This window comes from Terrapene carolina, unplaced genomic scaffold, assembly GCF_002925995.2.
Source record: "Terrapene carolina triunguis isolate 2854851 unplaced genomic scaffold, T_m_triunguis-2.0 Scaffold838, whole genome shotgun sequence".
In the NCBI taxonomy this organism is placed as follows: domain Eukaryota; kingdom Metazoa; phylum Chordata; order Testudines; family Emydidae; genus Terrapene; species Terrapene triunguis.
The window spans coordinates 11,557,928-11,579,648 of record NW_020665189.1 but is presented as its reverse complement, the minus strand read 5'-3'; the positions used below and the strand labels follow the sequence as shown (position 1 = coordinate 11,579,648).

Sequence of the window (21,721 nt, the reverse complement as noted above, 5' to 3'; positions counted from 1 at the left end):
TTTAGAGGTTGTGGCTTAATATAATGAAAATAACATGCCACCCAGTTGTGATGGCAGCACCCGAGAGAGTGGAGTCAAATGAGTGTAAAGAGTGTGTGTGTGTGGGGGGAAATGTTCCTTACAGAGGTTACCCAAAGAGGCTAAACATTGTTGCTGCATTGAGCCTGTAAAGTAAAGCCACTCCAGTACTGGAAGGTCCAAATACCAAACTAAATCAACAGTATGTGATGGCAGGCTGTGCTCCATGCTTTAAAAAAAAGCAGAAACTGGAAATCAGCTACAACATCAAACTGCCCATGGAGAAGTGTCTCAATGCGAAGCAATGAGGAAAGCTTGATGTACACTCTAAGTAATGGCCCCAAGCTCTGTCTAGAAAAAACATGGAACCCAAGAAGTAACTTTTATAGCTTAACATTTTAAAAATATCGTTTCACTTGGTTTGTTGAATTCATGCACAGCTAGCATTTGCAACAGAGTCATATTAGCAAACTTTTAGCTTTATCTGAAACTAACTCTGGTTTATGCATACATGTAAGTTTTATATATATACACGCACAAATCAGAGCCATTTATACATCACAGAAATATTTATTTTAATGTCTGCTTGGATTGGTGCACCAGGTGGTGGCCAAATATTTGTGGCAAATTATCTTCATGATCCCAGCCTCTTGAGCTTGCTTGTTGCTAAAAATAACAATTGTACATTTTCTTTTAGATGAGCAAACATACACAAAATTCATTTACATAGTGCAGTGCCTGTCTTGCAGCGTGTGCATACAGACACATACAAAGTTTTAGGTCCTTTTTTTAATGAGTTTGCCAGTCAGACTCTGGGAAAGGAGTATTATTCTTTCTTTGGAAGTTCTCACAGCTTTATGATGAAAAATCTTTTTTTTAAATGGAGATATCCTATCTCTTAGAACTGGAAGGGACCTTGAAAGATCCCTAAGTAGCCCCCTCAAGGATTGAACTCACAACCCTGGGTTTAGCAGGCCAATGCTCAAACCACTGAGCTATCCCTCCCCCCCTAAAAGTTTATCCTGTAAAATATCAGTTATGATATATACTTACGTATCTAAGAAAAATAAGGGGTTTCTGACCCCTTTCCTAGTCCTAATGCTTTAATATCTTCTCACACTAAGACTCAGAGAAAACACAATAGATCCATGTTTTTTTTTAATTAATATTTTTACCTGGACCAAATGAATAGCAACTTACAGTGATACACATTTACCCCGCATGCCTAGAATGTCAATTAAAATGTAGCTTCAACTCTTATGAACTATGCAGCAGGTCTCAACGTCCAGTAGGGATAAATAACAAATATATATGCTCACAGAAAACCATTATGCACATATTTTTAAATATAAAAGTCTGCTGTGCATATACCCTACATAGAGTCAAATGCACATGCCCAGTATCCTTCCTATTTAAAACCACTGAATGTCCCCGAATGAAATATTTGTATTCATTAATAAATTTATTATATTCATAAGACCTCTGGAAAAGAGGTAGAACCTTGTAGAATTTGGCAGTGCTGAATTTATTCTATACTTTTCTTTCATGTTTTTCTTTTATTTCTGCCAAAAACCGGAAGCTACTGGCCTTGGGTTTCTTCAATATTGTCTTAATGCCAGATGCAAAGGCAGTGCAAAGATAGGGAACATCTTTGGGGAAAAGGGAAGAGCTGTCAGTTGTAGTGTGTCTGCGTACTCACAGAGTCTGGATCGATTGGAGAGGTGCAAAGAGCCCCTTGCTGATGGTCTGCAGTTTGTTGTCATAAAGAGATAGCAGGTTGAGATTATGAAGATCTTGAAACGTGTTTACCCTGAGGCAGTTGATCTTATTGGCATTGAGAAGCCTGAAAGCAGAGGAAAGGTTTATAATTCACTAATATTGTAATTACCAGATAAAGAGAGACTGAACTTTGGGGTTAACCTAAAAAAAATGAAACCACTCAAACCAAATCATTCTACATTAAAGGTCCTTGGTCTGCCTGTTACCTTAAAAGCAAAAAACCCTACAGTCACCATTAGAGCTATCAAACTGAGGGACATATTACAGACATGGGTATAACAGAGCTAGATAAGCAAAAAAAAAGTCCTGCAAATATATTTTTGTGCACATAATTTGTACAAGATAATTCCAGAGGAATATTGCATAGGGGTCATGGAGAGAGCTTTCTCCTTAATAATGGTTATATAATTTAAAGAGATGGTCAAATAGTTGCCCTCCCCCACATAGTGGCTATTGTATGGAAGTCCACTGTAAGAGGCAGACAGGGCACTTCTTTTAACCCCCAGTCAGCAGGTGTTTGAACCCTGCATGAAGCTGCTGAAGTTCTGACCACCTCATTGCAGTTGTTGTGGCTAGTTAGTTCTATCAGAGAACTGAAGAAGAGAGAGAGTCTCCTGAGGGACAGGAAACTAGGGCAGTAGGTTCTGGAACAAAAATCTAGGGAGAGCCAAGCTCTCTTGACAGTTATGCCTGTTACAGGTTGAGTTACTAATAAAGCCAAAACCCAGGAACGGGGTGAATTTGAACACTTCACTCAGGGCACGCTTACATGAGGGACACAGACTGGCAGTTCACCGTACATAATTGCATACAAAGTATTATTATAGGAGAATATTCCATTTAGCTTCCATAGACCCTGAGCTATTTAATGCTGGCTTGCAATGATATGCAAAGATAGACCCTTTACATTTAGTGTAGTCCATAGATATCACAAGCAACATGGTTTCTATGATGACCATAAAGAGATAAGAAACAACAAAGTCAATCACACTTCTCTATTACCTTGTACATCCCATCAATCTATGTTCTGTCTATGGGCTGTAAACTCCGAGGGATTATCTATATGTGTGTACTGTACAGTGCCAAGCATATAATCATTGCCAAAAATGTACATTAGTAACATAATAAATAAATGTAATGTGAACCTTATTTAAGGGCAGGTCTACACTAACCCCCCAATTCGAACTAAGGTACGCAACTTCAGCTACGTGAATACATAGCTGAAGTTCGAAGTACCTTAGTTCGAACTTACCTCCGTCCAGACGCGGCAGGCAGGCTCCCCCGTCGACTTCGCGTACTCCTCTCGTCGAGCTGGAGTACCACAGTTGACTGCGAGCACTTCCGGGTTCGACTTATCGCGTCCAGACAAGATGCGATAAGTCGAACCCAGAAGTTCGATTTGCTTGCCGCCGAACTACCGGGTAAGTGTAGACCTACCCTAAGTCTCATTGCTTCTAGTTTCACAGGTTATCCACCAGCATTAACTAATTGGAATGATCATTTTGGGGCCAGGCTGTAGCTTTCAGCTACTGGCCACATTAGTGCAGAAGGGTGAGAGAGGCCATGTAGCAGTGAGAGTTTCAGGAAGAATTCTGACCAGCTCAGCCAAGATTTCTCCAGAGGCTTTGGGGAACACATGTCAGAATGGGAGTTTCACAACCCTTATGAGGTGCAGGTTCACTCACCCCTTTGAGAGAATAGTACAAACAAGCATAGTGCCTGCCTTCTCCACTTCAGTTATGTCAGTCTCCTGTGCAGGTGTGCAAGGGGAATAGTACAGAAGAAGGCATCTCAGTGCCTCTCCCACCTTGCACATCTGCACAGAGGACACATAATAATCCAAATTTAGTCCATTCATCCAGAAAATCAATACTGAATGGATAGCACCAAGGAAAGCTTTCCCCTACCACCCAGTCATGGTCCCATCAACTCTGACATGTATGGATAATCTTCACCAGTAATAAGGGAGTGAAGTCTTCATTGCCCATTCAGGCACAACTTTCAAGTACTACCAACCTGAGCCATACTCAAGACTGTGGCCTACAAAGGTAAGACCTCGCACCAATCTAGACATCTTCTTTTTTGTGTTCTACTGTAGTTTCTGAAGCGGCTTATGTTTCTTCAGGACCTCTGAAGTGTCTTGGCCTAAAGCTTTTTCCCAGAGTTGTTTACCTAAAGAATTCTACAATATTTTATTTTTTGAAGGGATGCTTATCTTCGTTGAAACGATTCAGTAAATCTGTCATCAAACATATATGAAACTTCATTTAACTTCAGTGATCCACCAAAGTTATCCACAAAATCCTTAACTATCTTTGAGCTTTCTGAAACTGACAATGGACTTTCACCAGGCAACAACTTTCTAAAAAGGAAATCTTATTCTAGCTGGTAAGACTGAAACAGTAAGGGTGAAAGTCTGTTGCAATGGGACCTGAATCTGATTGCTGCTTCTGTGTGCTGCCTCAATAATAGTAATAGGGTTGTGTTTGCGGGGAGAAAGGTATCTTTGCTTCCTGAGCAAACTAGCATGAAATCTTAAATAACACTTGAGGGTGTATTACACAGGAGTATTGTCTCCTGCACTAGCTTGCACCTCTAGCCCTAAGGACAATAGGGCACATTCTGTCAGGTAGAAGCACATGCCAGCTAGGGTCATGTCTTGCTGCTCCCTTTCTCCAACAAAGCATGCCACGCAGAGCTTTCTTAGTGCTATCCTACCCTTCAACTACAAGAAGTCTTTCATACAAATTAAGGCCATCACTACTCTGTACTCCCCATTTTATTTGGGGGGTGCCCCAGATATTGCATTAAAGTGTAACAATAGTTGTGCTAGTAAATACTCAGTTGTAATACTTGGAAACAGAGGGTCCTTTTCTCAAGGATTTACAGTGTATAGATCTTTGATGTAATAATGTGTCAGAATACAGCTTCCCTGCTTAACCAAGGGGGGAAAAAATCAATATTAATTCACCTGGATTTTCTTCATGATGCCGTGCAGCAGGCTACTGGTCTATCATGGGGTAAGGTCCAATAGAGGGCAATGAGGGATAAATGTGGGCAGCTCTTGCTTGAACAAACAGCTTACAGCATTTTACAGAACTGAAACCGTTGCCTCAAATACGGGGCTTACAAGAGCACCCTGCCCCCTGGGCAGCTTAAAATTCTGTGACTGGTGATTATGTGGCATGTAACCCAAAATCTTACTGACCCTAGCTGTACTACAGAGTAATTTTCACATTAGGACACTTGAATAATTCCTCCAGTGTATTAGGCATGCTGAAGCTTTGCTTCAACAGCAGGCATCCAGATCATCAGTTAATGACTTGTTCTTATGATTTTCACTGTGTCCAAGACAAAGTAATCACCATTATCTCTGAGTTCTCATGCAGTACGTCTCTCTCTCTCTCAAACTGATACTTCATCTCTTTATGAAACACAGGTCAACACATTATAGAAGGCAGCATAAAAAGGGGCTAGGTTTTGAGCTGTTCCCCCAAACAGGCACTTACGAGCCCTTCAGCTATCACCTCTCTTCTTATCTACTATCCCCTTTTGCTATTTCCCTCTTTTAATGTAACATTCACTAACTGCTGTGTTTCAAGAGGACTGTTCCATGATCATATTAAAAACACATCGTAGTACTGATCACAGTGCCCCGAACCATCCTCCAGCTGTCACTTGCTCAGAGCTGGATGATTTGTTTCAGACCCAGACACTTGTACTGACGCACCAATGTTGGATGAAGTAAAGCGCACCATCTGCAAACTGAAAAACAATGCACAGCCAGTGCTGATGGCATTCCCTCAGAGCAGCTAAAATGCACTATTGGCCCTGTAGTAGAATCACTTCTGGCTGTCTTTTGCCTGGTGTGGAAAACTGGAACTGCCAACCGCCTGGAAGGACAGTAATGTAATCTCACTTTATAAGGGTAAAGGACTGTGCAGCGAATGTAAGAGCTACAGGACGATCACCTTGTTGTCCATACTAGGGAAGATGTTTGTGCATGTTCTGCTGGTGTGTTTTGAGCCCTGCTGCATCAGAAGCGTTGCCCCCAACAGCCAGGCTTTATGAGGAACAGGTTAGATGCCATTTTGGCCCTCCGCTTGCTGTCAGAGATACATCATGAGTTCAAGTAGCCCCTGCACGTGGCGTATGTCAATCTTAAAGTTCTGTTTGATTCAGCTGACTGAGTCATGCTCTGGAAGGCCTTAAAGGGCGTAGGTGTCTCAACCACTTGGTGATCTCTCGCTCTCAGACCTTGATTATGTGGATGACGTCGTTCTTCTAGTACAGAGCCCCGACAGGTTTTGCAAGGCACTCCAGCAAATGGAGGAGGAGTCAGCTAAGGTTGGCCTCCATGTTTCGTGGTCAAAGACAAAGCTGCAAAATCTAGGGATCAGGTCCACCCGTGACCCCAATCTCTTTGACTAATGAAACTGTCAAAGCAGTCTCCAGCTTTTGCTTTTTGGGATCTGTACTCACCAGTTCCTCACATGGGGGTTCTTCACCGGATTGGCATCACAGTATCTGCCATGGGTCTTTTACAATGAATATGGAATCAACATCATCTCGGCACAACCACCAAGTTCAGGATCTATTTCAGCTGTATCCTCTCCGTACTGCTGTATGGTTGCGAAACATGGACACTATGGCACTCAGACTGGGCAATTCCATACAAAATGCCAAAATTGACATTGGGCATAAAGTGGAACAACTTCATTTGTAATGCAGACGTTTACGGTTGCTCCGATCTACAGATTACTGGGGCCACTGTCCACAGACAGCATCTTACGCTTTTCGGACATGTCACAAGAATGCCACAAGACATTCCAGCAAATGCCGGTCTCCAGGTGGCTTGTAACATCCGGGATAAAATTCCACCAACCGAGGATGGAGGGGACCCGGAGGCAAACCCCTTGTTACATGGGTGTGTCAAGTCTGTTCCGATGTTGGACTCTTGGACTGTCTAGCCCTTGCTACCACATAGGAAAGGACCAAATGGTGAACAATCACTACGGCCAACCATTCAGCTAAGTGTTGAAGAAGAAAAAGTAGCACTGATGCCATATGAGATTACAGCGGCACATGCAAATTCCTTCCCTTTGGGCTTGGAGGATAGATTTGACTTCACATCCAAATTGGGAATCTTCTCCATTGTGCCTCCTTTTCTGCTGTTCCTCCAGCTCTCTCTGGATCTCTCCAACAACCCTCTAACATTCCCAGTAGCTGTTGCCAGTGATTTATGGTGCTGCTTTTGATACCCTTTTAACCACTATCCAGAAATGTAACCCCACATTATAATGCAATCTCTCTCTCATTTCCATTTCCAGCCCCATACTGATCACATCAACAGGATCTCTGACTTCAGCTCTGGATTTGAGTATCTGAAAGGATATTTTTTATTTGAAGCCAAAATGTTACTTAATCTTCACACATGCCTGTACAGGATTGTGCACCACAGTTTGAATCAGAATCAGCTTCCAGAGTTCCTGCACTATACATCTGAAGGAAGCATTTTCTGATATTCTGCACCACTAGCTCTGTTTTTAATGACTGAAATTATTATCTCGCATTAATGTGTGCAGATATAAACCATGCCCTTCAGTTCAAACCGTGTACTATGGCAACAACAGCAGAAGAGGCACTGAACACGAGACACAACAGTAGCAGCACTGGGAACAAACTATTTTAGAGTAAGTACTCCCAATTCTTGGAATAAAATAAACCACTTTCTGTGAACCACACCCTGACAGAGGAGTGATTGCTCAATAGAGTGCACCCAACCCACCAATCCAGGAAAGAATTTAACAGAGAGAGAGATACAGCAGAACTTCTACACCCAAGACTGAGAGACTCATTGAGTGGCTGAATTTTACTAGTAAGTAACAGAAGTAGAACTTTAGGAAAATGCAATACAAAATGTGTTTTGATATTTCTTGCCAGTGGTGGCACTACTAGCTCATGCCTATGGGCGGCTAAACAAGATGCACGACAATAGGAATTTAAAGAGTGGTGCCCCTTCCATGCTGCACATCCATCACCTGAGGTCTAAAAACTATAAACAACAATATTTATAATGTCATACACGTCTACCTCGATATAATGCTGTCCTCGGGAGCCAAAAAATCTTACCACGTTATATTGAACTTGCTTTGATCCACTGGAGTGCGCAGCCCGCCCCCCCGGAGCACTGCTTTACCGTGTTATATCCGAATTCATGTTATATCAGGTCGTGTTATATCGAGGTAGCGGCGTATTTATAACAAAAGGGAAAGAAGATATCCTTAATAGACTACTATAGTCTCATAGGAAACAGGCAACAGGTGCAAGAGCAGAGTAAGAGACTTACTGATCATATAAGTACCGTACATACAGAAATATCTCTAAACAAAATGGTTTTCAGAACTGTCCCTGAGGCATTTTAAAAGTAACTGTGTGTTAACTATAAAGTCAGCATTTAAATAAATAATAGCAAACAATTAGGAAAGGAGGAGTAAGAAAAACTCGAACACCCATTCTGAGCAAATCATGAACATCCCCAGTATTAGAAACCAGAATTTACAAAGTTTGACACTTTCCTGGTAAATATTTGCCACTATTTGCAGTAATACAACCAGAAACAACATTGTGAGAGGTACCACTGCTGTGAGAGGTACTACAGAAATACAAATCTGGAGCGACTGAGTCTATATATACACCCAAGATCTATAGGCATACTTCCTACTTTAAGGATAACAGAAAGTAATGAAAAAAGGGACTTGTTTATGTGAACTAGAATGAGAACTCACATAACCAATTAGAACTGGGAGCTCAGTTAATACACAACATACTTCTGTAACCCGCAGTTGCTGTTCTGTAGAGGATATATAGTACCCATGAAATATACCTCTAGTACCTGAAACTACACAGGACGGATACAGAAAAAACTTAGAGGTAGAGCAGGTTGGAATTTTTTTGTCAAAACATTTCTGATAGAAAATGTCAGTTTTTAAAATTCAAAACATTTAGAAAATGTGTAAATTTTGATGAAAATTCCCACCCAAAAATTTTTTTAAAGAAAATTTTCATTTAGGAAAATACTGGAGGTTTTTTTTTTTTAGATTTCTGCACTTAGTTTAGATTTTTTTTCATTTTTGTATTGTTTTAATTATTGTAATTATTATGTATTATTGTTATTATTACTGCATTACTGTTGTAATAATCCAGTTGGACACTGATGACAAACAGGAGATAATTGTATCTAGTAAAGAAGATAAGTTGGTTGAATCAGTACTATTTAGCAGCTGATCTTAATTTTAAAATAATAAGATAAATTACAAATATTTCAGTGATTATATTATGCCATATTAAATAACATAAATGAACCAGGAAGTAGGCATGTATGGAATAGACTACCCTTCAGGAAAGTTTCTTCCTACCCCCCTTTAGTTAGAAGTTGACTTATTCCCTGAGGGATGAAGGTTTATATCCCTTCCAAAGCTCTTAATTACAGTTTACTCCTATTATAACAACTTTGGATATTGTTTTAATCCATGTAAATGTCCTGTTTTATCCTGTTAAGATCCTGGCGCAAATAATTACATCAAACATGTGCATTAGGTAAACCCATGAAATAAATACTGATCTCAATTCCTCTAAAATATTATAGATGAGAAAGCCAGCTATAACCTCAACAAGCAGAAAAATGGATTCTGTTTAGACACTGCACCTTTTAAAAACGGTGCTCGAAAAAATGACAAGAGTTTCATTCTGTTTAGAGTGTTTTTGAAAGAGGGGATAGTTAGCAGTGTATTTTGCAGCCTTATCTTAGCAGGACCTTACCAATATTTCTCTTGCAACAAATTATGGTGAAAGTAATTTCCACTAATTTTTCTCATTGTGTTATCAGCCTAGTCAGATGTGATTTATACACTGGTTCCACATGGTACAGCATTCAAAGATAAGTTAAAAATTCAAGAAGAAATAAAACCACATGCTACTTAGAGGGATGATGGATTATTAACTCAGCTCTCTGTTTTCATCCATCTGGACATGTTAAAGAAGTGTGGAAAAGATCACTCAGAAGTCTAAGAGCCCATGTCTCCATAGTGTAAGGGAAAGTGACTAAAGACCTATGGTTTGCACTCTGTTAAAAGCCCTGAGCAGTACACAACTCTATTACAATACTATGATCGCGTTACCTGAAAGAGCGAATTTCTCCAGGCACGCTGTAATAATAATGTGTTTCAGCTAAGTCCTTTGAAAGAAAGTGTACTGAGTTGGCACAGTAATGGTATCAGATGTTCATAAGTTCCATCTACATAATTAAGATGGTCTCCCAATTGAATTATATACACAAGCACAGTGTCAAGTAATTAACATTTAAATAATATTTTGAACTTCCAAAACAAAATGATTGAAAATAATTGGTTTTTAAGAGTAAAGAGGGATGCTGATGAGGCTTTCACCCCAGTAGCATTTTTATTTTCTGCTCAGTGAAGACAAATAATCAAACTATCAGCAAATAACTATATAACTCAAAGTTTGAAACAGCAGCCTAGCAACCTTAATGTACTCGGAAGACTGCAGGTTGCTCTCTGTTGCTAGTGGATGGATCAGAAATCATTCTAAGTACATTAATAAGCTGAGGGAAAGCAAAGGGGAGAAAAGCTGCACAGAGCCACTGTGAAGCTATTTCTTCTTCCTTTTAGTTAGCTTTGTATTATGATAACAATGACAATACAGCTAGAATTAAAACAGCCAATATTCTGTCACTTGACCGATGGGGCCGTTTGGGGACTTCTTTGGGGAAAATAAGAACATGATGGGAAAGAGCAGGCTTAAAATACATAGGAGATTTGTAAGGAGGTAGGTGACTGAAGTTATTTGCATGGATAACAGTAGAATTCAAATCAAATGTGCACAACTCTTATTAAATACTTACAGCAAAAGGCTTAATCTACATTCAAAGTCCCTGTGTGGGAGATATTAAGGTATGTCTACACTGCAAACCTGTGTCAGCTGACTCGGGCTCACAGAGCTTGGGCTGTTGGGCTATTTAACTGCAGTGTAGATGTTCTGGTGCAACCTGCAGCCTGATCCCTGGGACCCTCCCACCTCGCAAGATCCTACAGCCTGGGTTCCAGCCCAAGCCCAAACATCTACATTGCAATTAAACAGCCCTTCAGCCCAAGCTAGCTGGCAAGGGTCAGCCATGGGTTTTTAACTACAGTGTAGTCATACCCTAAGAAGGGAAGCTGCATCAAGACACTGGGAATCAGGACTCGGGTTCTATTGACTTGCTCTATCATAGAGCAAACCACAACCATTTTTACTCACCCATATCTCAAGGGTGATGTGAGGCTTAATTAATGTTTGTAAAGGTGTTGGATCCTCAACTAGCTGGTTACATCATCATTAAAGCCAGAAGTTAGCGTAGAGTGGTACCTAAGATTCAATACAGATAGCTGTGGCCACAAGGGTGTCTATATACAGTATTTTGACACCTTTACAATTTCTATCTAGGTGGAGCTTCCCAAATGCTGCTGTGATCGATTTGAAATATGGCCACCAACTGTTTGTATACAAATTGTATATTTTTTTCTTCAAGTATTCTCCTCTTGAAAGGCATTCCAAATATTGATGTCCTGAGCTAAAAAGAGTCTCCCTCTGAGAAAGATGGAATACATCTAATGCCATTTGTTTATCAGGCATCAAAGTATTAACATATCAGTGGATTTCACTAAAGAGACTATATTACAGATTAGTTGAGAAAGCAATGAGAAATTAAATGTCATTATTTCCAACAAAAACTAAGCACTGAAAGACCTACACTCTTTCCAGACTTAAGCCAGTATAATCCTCTTTGTAGTAAAATGGTGTGGAAAAGGCTAAGATTTGAAAAGAATTCGCCCCCCCCCCCAATAAACTCTTAATATGCATCACTATGATACAGTTAGAAGAAAAAAAAGTGCTTGTCATTACCAGTAGTTGGCATAACTACCAATAAAAAATATTACAAAACTGTGATTAGCGTGCTATGGAAGATGAAGAAGGCTCCTAGCAGTCTGATATGAAGAGCACAAAGCTTGCTACCTGTCATCTGCCTCAATATATTTAAAAAAACACTGATGTATATCTTTTTCCATATTATGACTGACCACCAACATTTCTGCCAGGATTCAGCTGACAATGCCAAGAGCTAATTCATTATCAGTTTTTCTCAGCGGTTTAGAAAAGGAGGTGAAGACAAAGAATTGTTTCAGTGGAATTAAAAAGGGAAATTCCAAAAGGTACAATTTAATTATTCATGTTGGAATTGAATCATGGTGCAGTCTAACATTTTTTACTATGACAGATTTTAAACACTTCAGTTTTACTTCTCCTCCAAAAGATGGCAGCTCAAGTTGAACAATGACTAACACTATACTGGGGTATTTGTGACTGTGAGGAAAGAGAGCAGTTGAATTACCAACACCTCTTGTCACAACCCCTGGGCTTCCTGATAGGTTCTCCAATTTAGATACTGACCCTGTTCAGCTTATGAAAGCTAATGAGATCATAGCTGATGTACAGCCACATCACACATCAGCTAAGTTTGTAATATTACCACAAGAGTAACATAAACACAGAAAGCTTGAAAGGGAAAAAAAACACTGCAAGCATTATTTAAAATTATTTAAAAATAATTTTAAAGCTTATTATACAGATCTATACAGAGAACCTTCTTCTCTACTCTGGATTAGACACTGATCTGATAGTCCTCCTGTTCTCCCCAGACAACAAGACAAAAGTGTCCCATGTGATTCTGCTAAGAATTGAAGATGGTTACTTGTTCCATAAGTAAAATGCTGTGATTGGTGCCACGGTAAGCAATCCTTTGTTTAGAAGTGACAGGATACACTGTAAAGCGAAATGTTCAACTGTTTGTAAGGTGCCCAGTAAGGCCCAAACTCACAAGGTACTCAGCTCCCTCAACTCCCAGTAAAGGACTGGATTCTGGGAGATGCTCAACGCCTTCTAGGACCACAGCTTCTCCAAGGTATAGGTTCCTCACAGAATTTAGTAAATGAAAATCTTACATGGCTTTCCAGCAGATGCTGTTTATGTATGAGATACAACAATCCAAATAAAGCACAAGAAAATCTGACAAATTTTAGACCTATACAAACATCTGCTCAGTCAAACACCATATTGCATTCACTGAGTCTGCCTGTTTCTAATGTAACCATTTAACCTGAGATACAGAGCATCTTAATGGAACATCACTATCCCCTGCAGTGCTTCCAAGCTTGTTTAATTTGCAGTGAGAACACAAGTGCATGGTCTGCATAGCTTTTTCAAAAGAAAACAAAAACATCCCCGCTTTTTAGAGGGATTGGAATAAAGGCGGTGTGGAATACACATATTTCTATTTGGTTTCGATTCATAACCATTGAATTTTGCTTTGTTCTGGGTTTGCTCAATTCAAAGCAAAATAAAGTAGAAACCATAAATTATTCTTTTAAAAATGCAAAATGATGACATTGACCCAGATTCACTCAGAAATACAAGTGGCTTAAGTCCAACAGTTCGGATGCATTCGCTCAGTCAGAAGTGTACTGAACATTTATTGTGTGTTCTGAAACAGTTAAAAAACTGATCCAGGCAAGAAGGCACATGGACGCACGCACGCACGCACGCACACAGAAAACCCTCACCGGGTTGAAAGACAATTAAGTATTTTCAAGAGCAAGAGAGTGCAAATTCATTTTAAATGATTTTTCATCAATACCATGAGATTACAGAATGTTTTGAAGACTGGACTGCAACTGCATCTAGTTGTGAACAGAAATTGATGCTTAGAAAGTGGAAAAGCTCTAGAGTCCTAGTTTTAAAAGACTGGGATGTCAGCTTGGCAGAAATTGCTTCATCCAGGCACCTTATTTATAAGACTAAATGACTAAACAGAAGAATTTCATGGGATAGGAAGAATTTATCTTTTATCGGAAGGGAAACACAGGTGTGCTGATGATAGGTAACATGAGGTCACTAGGAAGTGTTGGGGGCAAGCAATGAATGGTGTGCAATGAAGGATTTTGTTATGGAAAATTATTGTTTGTTCACAGGTTTTGATATTTTTATATATAATTTTGTAGCACTGGTTAAAACTAATAAAGATATGTTACTTCAAAGATTATATTGGAGGTGCTGGACACAGTGGTGCAGAGCTTGGTGCTTTCAAGTTTGCAGAGAGATTGTGAGAACTTTTCTGCCTTACATCACCTTGGGTGGGTTAGCACCTCTCTACATTCTCTTTGAGCTTCAGATTCTAACTAACTCAAATCCAATGGCTAAGCATCGAGAATTTGGTGGAAACGCTGTGCGATAACTGAATTCCATGTGGCACTCATCTAGAATTATAAATCAACTCACAGGCTAAAACTGGCACATAACCTCACCCAACCCTCTCTGGAGCTTCTCTAAGTGGTCTGAATGGCTTGGTGGTGCAAAACTGGGCTGGAGATGTTGTGATAATAGCATCTCTTGTGGAAGTACCGGAAATCTCATTACCAGCCAAAACCCACAACACAGAAGCAGAGGAAAATGAAAAGCAATAAGCGTTAACTAAACAAAAGTTTGATTGGCTTTTAGAAGGAAAAGGCTTGGGAAGAGTGTTCATTTGCACCAGTTTTCAAATGTCAGTGTAATTTCTCACTCTGTATAATTGTATTTTGAATAGACACGGAATGTTAGTAGTTAACACCACACATCACTAAAATTAGTGGCTTGGAACTGGGGTTTTGGCTTGAGCCCATCTCTAATTCTGGAACACCTTTAAAATGTGTTTTATCTGTTTATACTTCAGTCTACAGGCATTAGTATGTTTATAGCTCACTCCCCCTTCAATGCACACATTTAACTCTGATGCTCACTGAAATCACATACATATATAAAATGAGAAGAGAACCGTAAGCTTCTTGTGGATTGTTATGGAGGTGAAGCTACAAGAAGCCCATCATTTTCCAGGTACAAGCTCTCCAGCACACCGGCGTATGGAAAGAGTAAGTACAGGGCTAGATACAAAAGAACAGAAACCACTCTGGGAAACTTTTCTTGTGCATAATTGTCCAACTGGCCTTAGCGAGCTCAATCTCTCAAGATTTAAGATCAACACATCACAGCACTAGTATGACCAGTGACAGTGCAAGGCAAATTTCCTTAAGGAACAAGGTTTATTGAAAACTGATACATGTTAGACACTTGATAAACCAGATTACATTCCCTACTTAGGTACCTAATCTCTTTAAACAGAAAATGTTATGATATCCTTTTGGCTCCAGGGACGAAGATACCTCAAAGCATGTGGTGTTTGACGGCAATAAAAACGGTCTGGAAATGTTTGTTTTAATATGGCTGCATAAAGTGCATTGTTCAGAAGTGAAAAGGACAGTTAGACTCTATGTGCTTTATCCACAATTCATTGGCATGAACCATTTGAATCATAGCTCTGTTTCGCTGCAGGATGGTGTTGCAGATTTAGCCATGAGGGGGTAAGCAGAGTACCGTAGTCATAAAGCTTATCTGTCAAACTGCTGCAGAGAAAGAACGAGCCGTGGGGTTTTAAGTTTTACCTACTGCATTGTGATTGGCATGTTATTTGGGAAACTCAGGAATTCTTGAAAGGTCTTGTCCATGTTCCAAGAAAATTGAAACACAGATGACTAAATTGCTTTCATTTTATTCCAGCCTCCAGAAAGACCAAGAATAGTTTAAAGCCTCCTGGAAAGGTAGTAAAACTGACTGTGGCTAATATTTACATGAAAACATCCATCTCCAACTGAGGCACTTTCCATTTCTGTAATATTCATATACATGTCAGACATGCAATGCTAATAAAGCAAATGCTGTTCTACAGCTGCGTTCTCCTTCTATAGATTGTTGCCACAAACTGGAAACGCAAGTTACAGGTCACTAATGAATTCACACTCCAGTTCTCCTTCCTGGAAAATAGTATACCTTGCTACAGGAAAATCTTAGTCCACTAAAACCCCGAGAGGCACTTGATACAGCCTGATAAGCTGAGTAGAAAGAACATGATCATCACGTCCATGAAAGAAGTTGAGGGTGAAGAACAACCACCCAGAATCTTTACTATTTGGGCTACAAGAAGTTCAGAACGTGACTAGTTTGAGCTTGATACAGTCCAAGAAGAGAGGTCCCACTTGCTCATTAGGATGCTAGAATCTGTATTGTAACTGGATTCCATGGATATTGCTGGTTTCACTTGTGTATTTATGGAACAGTAAAATCTGGGAGAGCAGCATTCTAATTGAAATCCAATTATAGGGTTATTTATAACTATACGTTAGGTCAGCCAATCAGTAAATTAATCATGGCACAGACTTAAGAAATTACATTTATCCTCCAAATTTTAAATTAATTCAGGAGGGTAATAAAGTTAAATTTAAAAAGAAAAGATGGATACTGTCTAACTATGCCTTACTGCCGATAGTATATATGCCTCGCCCACAGAATTCTAACCACCACTCTAGGTGGTCTAAAAGTAGACTAAAATTATGATCTTTCCCACATTCAAGGGACGGACAGGATTGTTAAAGATACACCTCTACCCCAATATAACGCGACCCGATATAATACGAATTTGGATATAATGTGGTAAAGCAGTGCTCCGGGGGGGTGGAGCTGCGCACTCCGGAGTATCAAAGCAAATTCGATATAACGCGGTTTCACCTATAACGCGGTAAGATTTTTTGGCTCCCGAGGACAGCGTTATATTGGGGTAGAGGTGTATTATGGGTCGGATTCTACCATCCATACTGAAGCTGAGCAGCACCTTGCTGTAAAAGTAGGCCACTGATTTTAGTAGAACTACTTGCAGAATTAAGATACTATTCTTCCTAATTAAGAGAGGTCGCATGTGGCCCTACTTTATTATTTTATATACAAAACACAAGGATAGAAAAGTTTTTGTGGGGCTTAAAAGAATAGCGTAATTGAGAGCAAACAACTGAGTAGCATCTGCTGTGCAATTTATGAGATTTTCCTCCTAAACCAAAACCTGAAAGCTCTGAGAAGGACCCATGCTCACCCTCCCTTCCTAACAGCACACACTGCTTTACAATGTACCGATACATTTTCAAAAATGGTCCAGTTCAAGCTTAGAAAATTACATTGGCTACCAATGTATTCTAATCAGAGCATTTTTATCAGTGTGTCTCCAGACTAATAAGAAGAAATCCAATCTAGAGCTCACTGAATGCTAAATCAGATCTAATCAGAGGGCAGTTTTCCAACTGTTCAACAGCAGGACTAAAACCAATCCATGCCATTTATGTTTTAGGGATCCATTAAAATATAACAAACAAATATGTAATAGCTGCTTCAAAGCCACAGTCAGAAAAATGTGCAGACATTTGTTTGCATTTAAGCATGATCATTCAACTTTATCTTTGCCAACAGCTACTTTACATTCCAAATACCTTCAAAAAGTCATTTAAAAGCCCCCAAAGTAACATTATCCATGAATGCCCTAACTCGGACAATCTTTTAAGATTTATCCATTTAGATCTTCTCATCTTGATGCGGCTCAAATGGTTTAACAACAGTATCTTTGAACTATTTCCCATTACATGGATTTTGTCACTTTAACAAAAAAGTGTCACTTTAGCTAATCTCAGTAGTAGTATTACAATATTTGGGCTTAAAGAAGTAACATAAAATACGGTGTTACATACACAGAAGGACTATTATATAAATATAAGTGCAGTAAGTAAACCTATCTTTATGTTTCATTCAGAGGTTCTACAGACACATTTTTACAGGACACTTAGATAGCCATATGTTAAGTGATCTTTCTTTTTGCTACTGAGAAGGAACCCATCTGTAACGTGTCCAGCTTTGAATCCAATGACATAGCGTCCTTTTAAATTCACAGCTGTAAAAGGCACCGTGTGAACAGATTTTGACCAAGCTGAATTCTTCATATACTTTCTTCCAACATAACAAAAACAAACAAACACACACACACACACCCATAACTAGATTGAGGATTATTTGAGTTAAAGGCTCTTTTTGCTTGAAGTTCCTTCACTGAACTGTATGCTGCTGTTAGAGAACTACAATAACTAATGTGCCTCTTGTATCAATTGGTACTGCATCCAAGTTTCAGAATACTTCAGGGTCTACTGTCCTCATGCATAACAAAACAAAAAAAGCCTGCATATTTATTCCATACCTAGTGCACATTCTGGGACCAAAAGTAATTTAAGATATAGAGGACTTGCTGTGAATGGTGCAGGCTAACAGGAAAGGAGTGTGCAAAGGGCAACGGGAGGTAACTGATTGCCTGAAGTAGAGGAACAGTTTGCAGAATTCTCTCCTGAAGACTTATAATAAATCCACCTCGTGTGCTCTTTCTCATCTTGTCTCTTTCCAGAGAAAGGTGATCCAGGTTTGCAACTGAAAAACCTATTGACTAAATTACACACATGAAGTGAGAGGAGAATAATCCCCTGTGGATTATCGCTTATAGCAAAATTACAAATATTTTAACTCATTTTAGCTTTTTGTCTGTACCAAAAAGTTTATAATCCAAATCTATCTCTGTCTTTGTACAGCCTCTAGTGCAATGGAGTGATGACACAGCTTGAGGCCTCTGAGTAATACAGTACTATAAATAATAATAGTTATTATTTGGATTTTCAACTCAGTGTATGTTGAGACAGACTGAGACTTATAAATAAGAAGTCTTTTGACTAATTTTGTTGTTTTCCACCTAGAAATACTTGATTTCCCTATTTTCCATTGCATTCCCTGTATGTGTTTTATGTGATGCTAACCTATATGGATCAACTTCATCTATTTCTTCGTCTAAGCACATCTTCAGGGATGCAAACCCGAGCTCCGGGAATACAGTTTAAATCAATTTAACTTTTGCCCCCTCTACTGGATGGCTGAAATGGTGGCTGATTTCTCTCTCTCGAGATAGGTTCAAGGTGCTAAATTTTGTTCCCACAAAGTGGAGAAGGCTTGGATCTGGGATTTTAATTCTGTTCCATCTGTATTTTTCCCCAGTGGGTTAATGAAAAATGAATATATTTATAATCCAGAGTAGATCTTTCCTTAGATCATGACATTGTTTTAGTGTAAACCAAATCTGCATTTTAAACTACTTGACTATGTAAATATACTAATGGCACGGGACAGACCATTTGCATTCAAATGGATCCACAACCAATGTAATAAAAATAATAAAGATATGGAACTAGACACTGCAGGTAATTGCAATATCCTTAAATATTACTATTTTGCTTATGAGCGCAGGCTATCTGCAACATGATTGTCAGTGAGGATCTACACATTCACCCACACATGTTACAAATAAATAGAAAATATGAAAAGTAGTATAAAAATTATAAACTGGCATCATCTTACTGGCACTTGGTGGTGACTTTCAGATCTTGAGTTTTTTCATTCACCAACAAGATACTTCCCCTCTTAGAATTAATGTGTTCTTCCTCTTCCTCCCGCAAACTTAATCTACTGTATCAGCTGCCTGATACAGTTACCGAGCTGAAAAATCACACTCACCTTTTCTCTTTTTCTCCTCTTCACCCCATTGCTATCCTAGTCAGTGAAGTGTCTCAATGAGTTTTCAGTGCATAAGGTGATGGGCCAATAAGGGATTTTCTGAAGTTAAAACTAGAAGCTGAAAAAACTAAAAATCTGATTAGGCTGAATAATAGTAAAAGAAGAAATCATACTCACAGCAACTGCAGAGAGACAAGTCCATCGAAAAGGCCTTTGGGAATCTCAGTGATCTTATTTCCATAGAGCACTCTGAAAGATACGGGAAACAAAAGAATAGTAAGTAACAGTCCAGCTTACTATCCACTCATCCCTCTCTGAATTATCATTTTTATTGATCTCATGCACCATGACCACGATCTGTAGCCATTTCATTTAACTACTGATCTCATTTTCTTTTCAGGAGGGCACATGGTATTAAATGAGTTGTTATGATTCAGACTTTGTCTGGTGCTGAAAAATGTCTTTAATGCAGAAACTGGACATTTTCCAAAAACTGTATTTCACTATTTTTCAGCCTGTCTTTTTTCCTTTCTCCCTGTATGAAATGTTTTAACCATTAAGACCCGCTGTTGACGATGCAAAAGTATAGAATTCAGCATGGTGATGTTGCACTGTTAATTTCTAACAATCTTGAAATACGAACCAGGGATGTGTACATTTTAAAGGAGCCTGTCTGGACGAGGTCTGAACGTCTTATGACAGCTGAATTGGGCACAGAATATCACACAAGCAGCATTTTAGGAGGTATTCTGCCCCCACCAGTTGCAATCTCAGCCTGACCCAGTAAGTGCAATGGAGCCCAAGAGGGGAAAATAAGGATATATGAATATTTCACAACAACAAACATGATTCACTTATGAAACTGAGAAAAGATTTGGGAGCATAGATGGGAGTTACTTTGTATAAGCTGGTTCACTGAAAATGCCAGGTGCCTCGACGATGTTCAATATGCACTAATACTGCAGTAATATCAGAAAAGTTGCAAAGGGTTTCCCTCAACCCAAGCCAAACATACAGCTGTGGAAAGCAGTGAAAATCACCACCACAGATCAATGGCCAACGTATTAAAACAAAACTTTAGATTTTTAGAAGCCATAAAAAGAAAATAAACATTTCCAAGTCTAATGGGGCCTGCACGTGTGTGGCACATTAACACTGGAACAAATAACTGACTAAACAAAAGTCAGTATGAGAGCTCAGGCACCCATTTGTAATTCATATTAATGTTCAATGCTACACTGAGCCAAATTAGCTAATGTCATTGTCTGCCCACCATGTCACAGTGGAAGTCAAACCTTCCCATGCAGCAACAGAGAAACGCAGGAGAAGCACATGACAATGCATCTGATTTTCCTACATCCCACATCTCCATTTATTGTTTCTAATTGAGAGCCTGGAAACATTTACGCAGGAGCTGCTTTGATTAAGTTTGAGACAGGCAAATGTTCAAATGCCCACGTCTGCCTGGCTGTTGTCAGGTCCACACTCCAAAGATATTTTGCCTTTGATATACTGTCAATGGCACGCCTGAAAGTACTGCTGCTAGTAGTTACTTACGGGAGATGCATCTCCATACTGGCCAATCTCACGCTCCATTACCATATCCCCAACCTTTCATCTTCCCGCCTCTCCTGTACAAACCCACACACACCACAGTGTTTCTGGAATACCACCATTTAAGTCAGAAAAACACACCAGAAAGTACGCAGGAAGACCCAGCTGATCATTTCAATGATTCCACATACTCTCAAAGATGTCTTTCGCAACAAGGGGCCTATTTTTGGCGGTTTACCTACAGAAATAAAAGCTGTAAAATGCATATGCATTTGCTTCCCTAGCTTGAGCATTAGTCATTTCTGCTTTTAATGCATGCAGTTTTCTAGTTATGTGTGCAAATTTGGCACATAAATGTATACATTATTGCATCCCTCAACACCTGAAAATCACACCCAAGATATTTTGCATTAAAATTATAGTCATACCAAGTAAAATACACAATAAAAAAAAGTAAATAAAGGAAATGACTCTATCACACAATTAGTGAATCAACAAAGACACTTCTACCCTTATTTTTCCCTCTCTGAGTCTCATTAATGGTTCATTTCCTTCACAGGCTATTTGGAAGAATGAAAGGATGGCTTTGTAGGGATTTATACTTGTCATTTAGTGTCAGGTAAAGGAAGAGATTTACAGATACCATCTCCCCTTGCGGCAGGAGGAGGAAGATGATTTCTGGCTGAATTATACCTACAGTACTCTGATCTCTATGCTCTTGATTTGGAATTTAAAAATGAGTGAAAAGAGAGTTAAAAGGGACTGCAAGACTGCTTCCTCTTCTCTTCCCTGCTGCTCC

The 21,721-nt window shown here is 39.3% G+C and overlaps 1 protein-coding gene across 1 annotated transcript in view; it reads right to left on the bottom strand.

The window, feature by feature from the left end:
- The window catches only part of SLIT3 (slit guidance ligand 3), a 760,437-nt gene that overhangs the window by 210,807 nt on the left and 527,909 nt on the right, over nucleotides 1–21,721 (bottom strand). The window contains exons 12-13 of the mRNA XM_026660830.2: nucleotides 19,546–19,617; nucleotides 1,718–1,861 (exon numbers count right to left, since the gene is read on the bottom strand). Coding sequence (XP_026516615.1) covers nucleotides 1,718–1,861; nucleotides 19,546–19,617 — 216 coding nt within the window. The remainder of the gene's footprint in view (nucleotides 1–1,717; nucleotides 1,862–19,545; nucleotides 19,618–21,721) is intronic.